Source organism: Quercus lobata, chromosome 5 (genome assembly GCF_001633185.2).
Source record: "Quercus lobata isolate SW786 chromosome 5, ValleyOak3.0 Primary Assembly, whole genome shotgun sequence".
Lineage (NCBI taxonomy): Eukaryota > Viridiplantae > Streptophyta > Magnoliopsida > Fagales > Fagaceae > Quercus > Quercus lobata.
Window position 1 is genome coordinate 19,948,855 of NC_044908.1, and position 14,128 is coordinate 19,962,982.

The 14,128-nt window shown below is 37.8% G+C and overlaps 1 protein-coding gene across 1 annotated transcript; it reads left to right on the forward strand.

The window, feature by feature from the left end:
* Positions 1-809: 809 nt before the first annotated feature.
* Positions 810-1,984, forward strand: LOC115990130. Its single transcript, XM_031113985.1, has 2 exons — positions 810-1,824; positions 1,971-1,984. The coding sequence occupies exons 1-2, from the start codon at positions 810-812 to the stop codon at positions 1,982-1,984; spliced, it is 1,029 nt and encodes a 342-aa protein (XP_030969845.1).
* The last annotated feature ends 12,144 nt before the right edge of the window (positions 1,985-14,128 follow it).

Here is a 14,128-nt window from a genome sequence, read left to right on the forward strand (position 1 = left end):
AGTCTGTAGTATTACATCTCATAGATGCTATGTACATGGCATTCCACAGAACGTGGTAAAAAAGGAGGATGCTAATAAGTATAGATAGGATTCAGTTACTGTCCACCTTTGACCATTAACCCGTGCTGCAAAAATTTGCTTCCTGATGCATGTGGCGTATTTCAGCTCTCCAGGGTTTTAGAATGCAGAGATTCCTTCTCCCATGCAATTATTAACATCATTACTCCATTTAGAGCTTAATTGGATTTAGAAAATGCTTACATTACAAAATATTTGGATCCCTTCGCAACTTTATATCAATTTGTCTTGACATGGATAATTAACCAAGTCATTTTGAATTGATTGTAAGTTAAGCATGTTAACACGGTTTCAGCGAAAAAGACCATACTTCAGGAGCCTAATAAAGAAGAAGACAACGTTATACACCACTCAATCAAGACTCTCCCAAAGCCCAAGATACAGAACCAAATTGTCCAATTCAATATAAAATATTTCCTGATCCACCATATAAACATAGAAAACCAGGCCTATGAATTAGACAAACTGCAAGAAAGAGTGTAAGAACTCCACCTAGGCTACCAAGTCCATTAAGCCTAAAAGCAAGCCAAGCCCACTTGGAGCCCAATTTGTGATTCAAGTCTAAACCTGAAAGCAACATTCGGCTAGTGAACTTGTAGTCTTGAACTGGAATCAAGTCACCGAATCAGAAGCACGTCACACCATTGTCTAAAAGATAGCCACTTGCCTCATCAAAAAAGAGAAAAAAAAAAAAAAAAAAAAGAGATCCACTTGCTAGACAATAGATAGACATGCATGATAAAAATACTAGTTCTGAGCCAAAATCTGAAAACCTTGAGGGTGTTTTTAATGCTATTAGAAGTCTTGCTGAGGTGGTGGAAAAACATGTTAGTACTAGTAGAACAGCTAAGCCCAAAGATGTTGAGATTGAAGAATGTACCATTGAGCAATTCAGGAAAATGGGTCCTCCTTCATTTTTAGGAAACCCTGATCCTATAGAAGCAGAGACTTGGATAATGCAAATGGAGAAAATATTCGATGTGGTTGGTTGTACTGAAGTGCAAAAAGTCTCTTTTGCTTCATTTATGTTGAAAGGGGAAGCAGAGCATTGGTGGAGATCCACTAAAAAGACTTTGCCACTGGAGGAAGATGAGATATTGACTTGGGCTATTTTCCTTGATGCTTTTTATGAGAAATATTTTCCAGAAAGTGTACGAGATGAGAAAGAAGTGGAGTTTGTGGAGCTCATTCAAGGGAATAAAACGGTGTTACAATATGAGGCTAAATTTACTGAGTTGGCTCAATTTGCTCCTCATATTGTGTATGATGACGTTAGGAAGGCTAAGAAATTTCAAAGGGGTCTACGACCAAGCATCAGAACTAGGATGGCAGCCTTACGATTGAAGGCTTATTCTGAGGTAGTAGAAACTGCAAAAGTTGTTGAGAAGGAATGTGAAGACTATCAGAGGATTCGAGATCAAAATAAAAAGAGATCCAAGCCCGAAGAATCTCAAAAAGAAAATGAAAATGACAAACCATTCAAAAAGAAGACTACAATAGAACTAGAGCCTAAGGTGGTGCAACATGTAATAGAGAATTGTTCAAAGTGTGGTAAAAAGCATAATGGAGTTTGCTATCGTGAAAGCGGGGCATGTTTTAAGTGTGGAAAAATGGGTCATCGTATCAAAGATTGCCCAGCTTTGAAGAGTGAGTCGATGGTTAAGCCTAATGATGTGAATCAAAGGCCAAAAATCCAAGGACGGGTGTTTGCTATTACTGGGCAAAGTGATGAGGAAACTAAGTCAGGTACCATCTCCTTATTTTTCTCTTATTAAGTGAAAACAATGGTTGCTAAGTTTATGTAAGTATTGTATGGTTATGATAGTAGACAAGGAAGTAATGGCTGACTTAATTCTCTTTAAGATTTGAGATTTTGATATGATATAATGTAGATTGGTTATCATGATACTTTTGAGTTCTAGATAAGGGTTGTATTCAATAGTGTATTTTCTTATGGAAATGATATTATGCATTGAAAATAGGTTATGGAATAGAATGACTATGAGGAATAAATATCAATTACCCAAGATTGTCCTTAAATTAGGTTACCGTCAACTCAAAGTTAAGAAAGAAGATATTCTTAAGATTGCCATTCATACATGTTATGGACAGTACTGAGTTTTAGTGATGTTAATTTGGTTGACTAATATCTCTTTATGTTCAAGGACTAAGGTACGTCAAGTTTAGAGGACTAAACTTATTTTAAGGGGGGAAGAGTGTAATACCCCAAATTTTAATTTTATGATTATCACTGTACCTTGTCAATTTTAATATAGAGTTGAGATACTATATGTGTGTGCACAATAAGATGGGAGTAGACAATTTTGTGGTGCTTCAAATAAGTGAGAAAATTAAAGTTTTAGCACATACGATTTGGTGCGGCAATTAAAATAATAAATAAAAGAGAAAGATGTCTTATGGGCCTCTTGGAGACTAAAGAGATAAGTTTAAGTGGGTTTTATTCTACAGCCCACTACCCCACTAAGCCCACATCTCTAATGCGTCAAATATAAGGTAGATGAAGAGATATTAGGGTTTTTGATAGAAAAGGGTTTCATCACTAAGGAGGCTAGGGTTTCATCACTAAAGAGGCTAAGAAGTATTTTTTTTTCCTTGGAGCTAATTGAAGAGGCAATCAGATTGTTCAAGGTATGATTTTTCACCATTAGAAACAAAGAATTAAAATGTCAGAATCTTATATTGGAATTTCAAATCTTAATTACGAATATGCTTTTAACGTTTGGGGTTATATATATTAGGTAGATTTATCGTTTTTCTTGGGGTATATATATATATATATATATATATATATATATATATATATATATATATTAGAGGATGGCCTGAACGTTAGGATGGCTTTAAGCCTTTAACGTTGTTTCGTTGGGATATAAATATATATATAACCCCGATTTGAGCCACGGAATTTCAAGGATCTATGGTTATGGCATATGTCTTCCTTCGGATATGTACATATATAATATATTTGAAGTCAATGGTTTTGCCACCATGTGTATCCATGAACAAAGTCATGGATCAAAATATTATTAATGACTATGGCCTTCACGTTTTCTTTCATTGGAGTTATATAATTAATCTTAGGTTGGCCACTGTGTGTCTCTAAAACAAGCCATGGATTACAAAATCTCTATTAAGGTATATTTTCATTGGGGTTTTATATTAAATCCTAGGTCAATGATATTTTGGCTACTGCCTTCCTCCTGGTAATATGAGTTTCGATTAATGCAAGGGAATATTATTGGTTAGAACATCATTGGTTAGGGAAACTCTATTTTAGTGTTAAAAGTGTTATTAGTTTAGCAAAGTTTAATACTAGTGAGTCAGTTTGTACAAGTCAATAAGATTTATATTTTGTGGAGGATATTAAGTATATTTTATGATTGATGATAGGTTCTATTTAAGAGTGTTTTGAGGCTCTTTGGAGGTTGTTTTGGCTGGACTTTCAGAGTGATTTAAGCGCTGTAAGTAATTACGCATAATATGCACAAGTTTTGTCCATTAGGTTCTTAGAAGTTAAAAGTTTTCAAAAGTTTTGTATTTCAAACTTATATTTTCTAAAGTTTGTCAAAAGTATTTTTGTATCATTGAAGGATTAATTTCGACTATTAAATAATGTTTTTAAGAGATACTTCGAATTTTAAATAACGTTTTGAATGTCCAAATCTCATTTAAAAATGATTTCTAAACTAAACTATTTTCTGTAAATAATTGAGTTTCAATGTAAGTTTTCTAAAAAGGTTCTTGTTCTTTAAGTTTGTTAAAACCAAGTGATTTTAAGGTCATATTCCTATTCTCCAAATGGTATTTAAAATGTTTCTTTTAACAAATTTAATTTTCAGATTTACTCAAGAATTGTAATATATTTACATAAACTCCTCAGTCTCTATTCATTCTCTAAGAGAGTCAAGCATCCCTTGATTTATATTCTATTCAATACTGTGATCTTTGATATGCCTTTGTATTTGAAAAGAAATTGTTAATATCAAGTGAATTATTATATTTTATATAAACTTTACTTTGTGATATGTGACTTGAAATAAGTGTTTTTAGAATTGATCAGATATATCAGATATGTGTGTAAATCCGCTCACAGGATTGTATGTGAGAATATGTGTTGATCCCTCACCAGCAGGTGTGGGTATCAATTACGTTGGATCCTTAGGCATTGATTTATGAAACTAAATGGTGAGAGGGGTAGAAAATTAGGCATTTGGGGATACGTTGTATGATATATATACTAGATGAGTTTTTGATCTTTTTTTAGTTTGATAACATGTTAGTTTGTTATGTGCTTAATGAACAGAGGTTAGGATGCCACCTCGCAGTAAAAACACTGGGAACACTCTCAACAACTCTGGCAATGGTAGGAATCAGCAAGATGGGAACCGAGACTGTAGGTACAACCAAGGCCAGCCACCAGAGATGATCCAGATGATGCAGACCTTGGTTGGAGTGGTCCAACAACAGGTCACTATTGGAGATAACTTGGCTAGGATGATGGAGCAACGCCGAGGTAATCATGGTGGGATGATTGAATTCAAGAGGTTGTCTCCTCCAACTTTTGAGGGGACTATTGAGCCTATGGAAGCAGAAAAATGGATCATTGAGATGGAGAAAGTATTTAGGGTTCTCGAATGCTCTGAGGGTGAGAAAGTGGCTTATGCAGCTTATATGTTGCGTGGAGATGCTTATGACTGGTGGCGGCTGGAAGAAGAAAAACGTGGCCAAGAGACTGAGCCTTGGACTTGGGAGCTATTTAAGTCTGTATTCTATGAGAAATATTTTCCTAAGAGCATCCGCTTTCAGAAGGAAAAAGAGTTCATCAAGCTGACACAAGGTAACATGACAGTTGCTCAGTATGAAGCAGAATTTTCCAGGTTAGCCAAATTTGCTCCGACAATGGTGGTGGATGAAGAAGCTAAGGCTCAAAGGTTTGAAGATGGATTAAGGTTTCGAATTAAGCAAGGAGTTGTGCCCTTTGAGTTGACTACCTTTAGGGCGGTGGTGAGTAAGGCTTTACTAGTGGAGATGGGGCTTAATGAGGCTCAAGCAGATAGAGATAATAACCAGAAGAAGAGGCCTAGACAAGGAGAGCAAAGCTCCAGCTTTCAAGCCAAGAAACAAGGAACACAACGTGCTGATACCAAGGCACTGCCAAAGTGCTCTCGATGTGGTAGGCCTTATGCAGATAAGGATTGCCACTGGAATACTGGAGCATGTTTCTCATGTGGACAAAGGGGTCACAGGATTGCTGAGTGTCCCCAACGAAAGGAGGTTCAGACCACCCCAAGACCAACAACAGGACAGAATCAGGGAGCAAGCCAAAAGCCCAAGATCCAAGGAAGAGTTTATGCACTCACTCAACAAGATGCTAATATTTCTAATGCTGTGGTAACAGGTATTATTTCGGTTTCCACAACTTATGCTTATGCATTGTTTGATCCTGGTGCCACTCATTCCTTTATATCTTCTAATTTTGCAAAGAAACATAATTTTAAATTTGAGCCTATGGAGTCTGAATTATGTGTGGATACCCCGGTTAGGGGTGTAGTAGTTACTGATAGTGTTTGCAAGTCTTGTGTTGTCAAAATAGCAGATAGAGAATTACTAGCAGATCTAACATTGCTGGAGATGTGGGATTTTGACATAATCTTTGGGATGGATTGGTTGGCTGCACATTATGCCATGGTTGATTGTCATAGGAAGAAGGTAATTTTCCAAGTACCTGGCGAGATTGAGTTCTGTTTTGTGGGAGGTGGGGCATATACTTCTCCACGGGTGATTTTAGCTTTACAAGCTAGACGTATGATGAAGAAAGGGTGTAAAGGATATTTGGCCACTGTGAGAGACACACAACAAGGTGAATTGAAGCTGGAGGACATTCCTATAGTGAAAGAGTTCCCAGATGTGTTTCCAGAAGACTTGTCAGGGTTACCACCAGATAGGGAGATAGAGTTTTCTATTGACCTATTACCAGGTTCTAGCCCAATTTCTAAAGCCCCATACCGGATGGCACCTATTGAGTTAAAGGAATTAAAAGCACAGTTGCAAGAGTTGCTTGACAAAGGCTTCATCAGGCCTAGTGTATCCCCTTGGGGTGCACCTGTGTTGTTCGTAAAGAAAAAGGATGGGAGCATGCGGCTCTGCATTGATTATAGGGAGCTGAATAGGGTGACAGTGCGAAATAAATACCCTTTACCAAGGATAGAGGATTTGTTTGATCAACTCCAAGGAGCACAGGTTTTCTCTAAGATTGACCTTCATTCCAGTTACCATCAATTGAAGATTAAGACTGTTGATGTGCCCAAGACAGCCTTCCGTACAAGATATGGTCATTATGAATTTTTGGTGATGCCTTTTGGCTTAACCAATGCACCGGCAGCCTTTATGGACTTGATGAATAGGGTGTTCAAACCCTTTTTAGATAAATTTGTTGTAGTGTTTATTGATGATATCTTGATATATTCCAAGAGTGTGGAGGAGCATGAGAATCACTTGAGGCTTGTACTGCAACTATTGCAGGAGAGGAAGTTGTATGCAAAGCTTAAAAAATGTGAATTTTGGCTAGACAGTGTTGCATTTCTTGGGCATGTTGTATCTAAAGATGGGATTGCTGTTGACCCTAAGAAAGTGGAAGCAGTAGTTGAATGGAATAGACCGAACAGTGTGACAGAGATTCGTAGCTTTTTGGGACTGGCTGGTTATTACAGGAGGTTTGTTGAAGGATTTTCTCACTTAGCCATGCCTTTGACTCGCTTGACCCAAAAGGGAGCTAAGTTTGAGTGGACCAAAAAGTGTGAAGAAAGCTTCCAGGAATTGAAGAGAAGGTTGGTGTCAGCACCCATTCTCACCATACCTTCAAGTAGTGGAGGTTTCACCATTTATAGTGATGCCTTTAGGAAAGGCTTGGGGTGCGTTCTTATGCAGCATGGAAAGGTAGTGGCTTATGCCTCTAGACAGTTGAAGCCTTATGAGCAAAATTATCCCACACATGACTTGGAGTTAGCTGCGGTGGTTTTTGCTCTAAAAATTTGGAGGCACTATTTGTATGGAGAACAATGTGAGATATTCACTGATCACAAGAGCCTCAAGTACCTCTTTACTCAAAAGGAGTTGAATATGAGACAAAGAAGATGGTTGGAGCTATTAAAGGACTATGATCTGACTATTAGTTACCATCCTGGAAAAGCCAATGTGGTAGCTGATGCCTTAAGTAGGAAGTTTGCAGGAAATTTGGCAGCATTGCTGACTACACAAAATCACATCTTGGAAGATTTGAGGAAAATAAGGATAGAAGTACGGTTTCATGAAGCAGAGGCACATCTGGCAAACCTTAGAGTTCAGCCTACCTTGATTGAAAGAATAAAGATTGCACAAAGTAATGACCCACAGTTGCAGAAGATAAGAGATTTGATAAATCTAGGCTCTCCATCTGAGTTTTGCATTCATGAGGACGGATTCTTGAGGTTTGGTAATCGGCTTTGTGTACCAAATGATCCAGACCTTAAGGCAGAAATTCTAAAGGAGGCTCATAACACGAGTTACACAATACACCCAGGAGGCACTAAGATGTATCGGGATTTAAGGGAGACTTTTTGGTGGAACAACATGAAGAGGAAGATTGCTCAATACGTTGCTCAATGTCTAGTGTGTCAACAAGTCAAGATGGAGCATCAAAGACCAGCTGGATTTTTGCAACCTCTTCCCATTCCAGAACGAAAGTGGGAGGACATTACTATGGACTTTGTGACGGGACTGCCTAGAACCCCTACTGGTAAAGATGCAATTTGGGTGATTGTGGATCGGCTGACAAGATCTGCACACTTTTTGGCCATTAGGGTGGATTTCTCACTCGAAAGGTTAGCTAGATTGTATATTAATGAAATAGTGAGATTGCATGGTGCACCTGCATCCATTGTGTCTGATAGAGACCGAAGATTTGTGTCTCAATTTTGGGAGAGCGTGCATAAGGCAATGGGTACTAACTTGAAGTTTAGCACAACCTTTCACCCTCAAACAGATGGACTTTCAGAAAGAACTATACAAACATTTGAAGATATGCTGAGAGCTTGTGTAATTGATTTCAAAGGTTCATGGGAAGAACATCTACCTTTGGTGGAGTTTGCATATAATAATAGCTACCAAGCAAGTATTAAAGCAGCACCATATGAGGCTTTGTATGGTAGGAAGTGTAGGTCCCCTATATGTTGGGATGATGTTGGAGAAAGAAGATTGTTGGGTCCTGAGATTGTACAGCAAACGATAGATAAAATTCAAGTGATTAAAGAGCGGCTCCAAACAGCTCAGAGTAGGCAGAAGAGTTATGCAGATGTTAGAAGAAGGAAATTAGAGTTCCAAGTGGGTGATCATGTGTTCTTGAGGATTTCACCTACTAAAGGAGTTATGAGATTTGGTTTTCGAGGTAAGTTGAGTCCTCGTTTTGTAGGACCTTTTGAAGTCTTGGAGAGGTTGGGTAAAGTTGCTTATAGGCTTGCCTTACCACCTTCCTTATCAGGGGTACATAATGTTTTCCATGTCTCAATGTTGAGGAAATATATTCCAGACCCCAGTCATGTAGTAGATTATGAGCCTCTAAAGTTAAGAGATGATTTAACTTATGAAGAGCAACCAGTTAAAATTGTGGACAAGAAGGAGTAAGAGTTGAAGCGTCGTACCATACATTATGTCAAGGTTCAATGGAGGAACTAGTCTGTGAGAGAGGCTACATGGGAGTTAGAAGATGAAATGAAGGAGAAATACCCATATCTTTTTGAGGACTCAGGTATGTCAAGTTTAGAGGACTAAACTTCTTTTAAGTGGGGGAGAATGTAATACCCGAAAAAAAAAAAATAATAATAAAAAATAAAAGGAGGGGTATTTAAGTAAATTTGTTATGGGGTCAACTTTTATAATTAATATTACTAAGGGGTTTTTTTGGAAAATAAGGTTGAAACCCTAGTTTATATAGTCTAATTTTAAGTCAGCGTATACTGACAGATGTTTGAGAGAGGAGACTACCCAAAATACTGAAGTAGAGAAGATTTGACTGTACAATAGAGGTAAGAGCTTAAGAATTTCTTTCTTGTCAAATCTAAGTTTTATTTAGAATTAGAGTATTTTTTTTATGTGAGTATTGTGGTCAATTGTGAAACTATTTAAATATTCAAGAGTTTGAATAATACAAATGAAGTTTAGTTTTATTTTTGGGTAAACTGGACGATGTACTCCAGATTTTTTTCTAGGTGATGAGATTTATGGTGTGTTTGGATAGAACTTATTTTGTTGAAACTGAAAACTGAAAACACTGTAGCAAAATAATTTTTAAATGTGTGAATAGTACCGTGGGACCAATTTTTAATGAAAAAGTTGCTGAAAAGTGTAATTTGTGGGTCCATGAACAGTACATATGTGCACTGTTCACTGCAGAAAGTCAACATTTGCGGTTACTGTTCAATGAACAGTAACCGCATTACTCCAAAACAAAACGCGTGAAAAAAAAAAAAAAAAAAAACGCAATTCAGAAACGCAACGCAGCTTTAAGTGGAAACCAAACATACACTTAGTGTGTGTTTGTATTGAGCTTTTGCGTCTACGTTTTGCGTTTCCTGCGTTTCAGTTTTTTTTTTTTTTTTTTAGCCGCACTTGTTGACTTTTTGTCCGTGAACAGTGCATTTGTGCACTGTTCATGGACCCACAAATTACACTTTTCATCTACTTTTTCATTAAAAATTGGTCCCACGATACTATTCACACATTTAAAAATTATTTTGCTACAGTGTTTTCAGTTTTTAGTTTTCAGTTTTAGCAAAATAAGTTCTATCCAAATACACCCATAACCTTTTTTGAGTTTTATTGCGTTTTGCAAAGATAGAGGCTATAAACTTTTGGGCTTAATGGTCAGGTTTCCCCCACAGTTTCTTTGATAAATAGTACTTGATGAGGACTTCTTAAGGTATATCGCAGAATTGAAGTGGAATTGGGGGGAAATCAGAAGCCAAGTAGTCTAGGCATACTTGGAGATTTGACATAGAGTCACGTGTAACAAAAAAAAACAAATCAATGAGAAAACATTAACAAGGCAGAGCTCAACTTCTTTCTTTCTTCCACTTATTATTATTGTTTGTTTATTGATCTTGGTAGAAGTGAATAGAAAAGTCAATGAGGTCTGACTAGTAATTAAAAAAAAAAAAAAAAAAGGAAGAGAAACAAACAAAGGAAAACATGACATAGAAGATGGCCCACGTGCCTACATAGTAATAGGAGTTATAGTCTTATCTTTGAGGCATTAGTTGTGGCAGAAGGAATATATATATAAAGAAAAATATTATGAATAGGAGGAATTTTGGTGTGAGATAACAATGGATAATTATTTGATATTTTTAGTAGTCTCTCTATCTGGTTGGATACCATTATAATTCTTTCTTAAATTATCTGATTATTGAGTAAGAATATTTGAAAATTGTTCTAGGTGATATCTAAAGATTTTAGAGAAACTGTTAAGGAAAAGTTTCTTTTGAAATAGCTTTTCAAGGTAAGTAACCTTATCCTACTGGGTTTTATTTTGCGTATTTTAACTACTAAAAATTGTTTACAGTTGTTACTATTTATTTCTATTGTATTACTGATTTCAAGTAAAGAATAGAGAAATTTCACAAATAAATATGAGCATTGAATATATGATTTATTTATTTAATTGTTCCTTTAACTATATTGATTTAAAGTACAGAATATAGAAATATCACAAATATATTAGAATATTGAAAATATGATTATATATGATTATGGACAAATTGACTATGAATTGATTTTGATACCCAAACCAATTACTTTGAAAGCATGTTTACAGCAGGTGACAATGTTAGTGTGGAGGAATGTCTAGCTGCAGTGCAACATAAGGTGGACCCAAATATGCAAGAAATTTTGTCCAGTGAATACAGTGCGGAGGAAATAAAAGCAGCGGTGTTCCAAATGGGACCAACAAAGGCGCCTGGACCTGATGGTATGAACGCTCTTTTCTACCAAAAATTTTGGCATATTGTAGGTGCAGATGTGATTACTGCAGTGCTAGATTTTTTGAACACTGGTAATATGGAACCTGATATTAATTTTACACATATTGTGCTTATCCCTAAAATAAAATCACCTGAAAAAATGTCTGATTTTAGACCTATTAGCCTTTGTAATGTGATGTATAAAATTATTTCAAAGGTGTTGGCCAACAGGTTGAAAAAGATTCTACCACAGGTGATTTCTCCTTCCCAAAGTGCATTTGTACCTGGCCGCCTTATTACAGATAATGTTTTGGTAGCTTATGAATCCCTACATGCCATGCATTGCCAAAAGAAGGGTAAAACAGGCTCTATTGCACTGAAGCTGGACATCAGTAAAGCCTATGACCGAGTAGAGTGGAGTTTCCTTAAGGGGATTATGGAAAAAATGGGATTTCCTGAAATATGGATTGAAAGAGTGATGAGTTGTGTCTCTACACCTACTTTTTCAGTTTGTATTAATGGTAAATCCTATGGGAGTATCAAGCCATCGAGGGGGCTTCGGCAAGGAGACCCTCTGTCCCCCTATCTTTTCTTGTTATGTGCAGAAGGCTTCTCTTCATTACTAGCAAGGGCGGAGTCAGAAAACCGGTTGCATGGGGTGGCAATTTGTAGGAGTGCGCCTAAGGTTTCCCATCTACTATTTGCGGATGATTCCTTGCTATTTTGTAGAGCCACACAGGATGAGGTGAAAGAAGTAGTGGACATATTGCAGCTATATGCCAAGGCTTCGGGTCAGCTTATTAACCTTGAAAAATCCTCTATCTTTTTTAGTAGCAACGTTGATAGTGCACAGAAGGATTGGATTAAGAGTAGGCTGGATGTTAAGAAAGTTCACAGGTTTGAGACATACTTGGGCTTACCTACACTGATAGGACGCTCAAAATATCAAACTTTTGCTTTCTTAAAAGATAGAGTTTGGAAAAAATTACAGGGGTGGAAAGGCAATATGTTATCTAAAGCTGGAAAGGAGGTGCTAATCAAAGCGGTAGCATAATCTATCCCAACCTATACTATGGGTGTATTTCAGTTGCCTGTTAAACTGTGTAACGAGCTCAACTCCATGTGTGCAAGATTTTGGTGGGGTCAAACGGGTAATGAAAGGAAAATCTTTTGGAAGAGTTGGGAATTCCTTTCTCAACCAAAGAGGGATGGCGGCATGGGGTTTAGGGATATCCAAAGATTCAACTTGGCAATGCTCGCTAAGCAAGGATGGAGGTTATTACAAGAAAAGGAATCACTGCTCTATAGGTGTTTCAAAGCAAAATATTTCCCAAGGTGTAGTTTCTTGGAGGCTATGGACAAACCCAACAGCTCCTATGTATGGAGGAGCTTAATAGCCGCCCAGCCTATCTTGAAGAATGGATGCTGCTGGAGAGTGGGAGATGGGGCAGATATTAGGGTGATGAAGGATAAATGGATTCCTAATTATATAACCAACAGGGTGCTTCATCCACCGACGAAAGAGGAGTGGGAATGGAGGGTGTGTGAGTTGATTGATTGGTAGGACAAAACATGGGATTGCCACCTTATAGACCGGATATTTAATAAAGATGATGCTGAAGCCATCAAGCGGATACCTTTGAGCCGTCGTAATATCCCTGACAGAATTTTCTGGTTACACACAAATAAGGGAGAGTATTCTGTTAAAACAGGGTACCAAGTTGCTAGACAACTCAAGAAGGATGAAGACAAGCGGGGTATGAGCTCTCAGTCAGGAGTGCAATCTTTGGTATGGACCAAACTATGGAAGCTGCACATTCCAAATAAGATAAAGGTTTTTGGATGGCGCGCGTTTCATAACATCCTGCCTACTCGGGAGAATTTGGTCCAAAAACATGTTATTGATGATGACACCTGTGGGCTGTGTACAAGGAAAAAGGAAACAGCACTCCATGCACTATGGGAATGCGGTGTTGCTCAGGGGGTTTGGGCGAAGAGCATTAGGAAGTTGCAGAAAGGTATTGGAGGACAGTCGGATGTCTTACAACTGGCAACGGAGTTACTGGACAAACTTAAGCAAGAAGAGTTTGGATTATTTCTTGTCCAAGCTTGGGTGCTCTGGAACCAAAGGAACTCTGTTACACATGGTGGAAGTATACAGGATCCGACTCAACTGGCGAGCAGAGCAGGGGAACTTCTAGAAGAGTTCAAGGACGCACAACAACTTCTGGTGGTGCAATCCGCTGTTATGAGAAGCGCAACATGGACTGCCCCACCGGGAAACTGTTTCAAGCTCAACTTCGATGCGGCAATCTTCAAGGACATTAACGCCTCTGGTTTCGGAGTGGTAATTCGTAATGAGCTGGGGGAAGTGATGGCTGCCTTAGCTGCGAAGGGCCCACCGGTATTTGACAATGAGGAGGCGGAAGTACTAGCATGCCGGAAAGCGCTAGAGTTTGCAGTTGATTCGGGCTTTACGGAGTTGATATTGGAAGGGGATAGCGTAACAGTTACAGAGACGCTCGAAGCCTCAAGAACAAGATGTAATATGTCACGATTGGGTCATCTATATGGAGACGTCCTCTGCCTCTGGTCGGGTCTGCATGCTGTGTCAGTTAGTTGTGTAAGTAAATCAGCCAACTCAGTGGCTCACTCTTTGGCTAGATATGCTAAAGGAGTTGAGGATGAAATAGTGTGGTTGGAGGAATCTCCCCCACCAGCGTTGGAAGCATTGTATTTTGACTCATTATAATTTAATGGCAATGACTTCACTTTCAAAAAAAAAAAAATTAACCAAAATGTGGAAGAGGTGAAACCACGTCTCCAACAAATGACTATGATTCTCAAAAAAAAAAAAAAAACAAACAAACAAATAAATGACTATGAGTTCTAATAATAATTAGTTATATAGGTTTGCCTGTGTAACCTTTAGTTCATTTATGTTTAGATGGAAACATGCTTTTGTAGTAAATTTAAACATGAATCATGTGTAGTAATATAAGAATTGCACTTTATTAGATGTAACACACACTCACATT

Bases quoted from the DNA above. Each gene is read 5' to 3' on its own strand.
- LOC115990130 (XM_031113985.1), top strand. From the start codon at position 810: ATGCATGATAAAAATACTAGTTCTGAGCCAAAATCTGAAAACCTTGAG.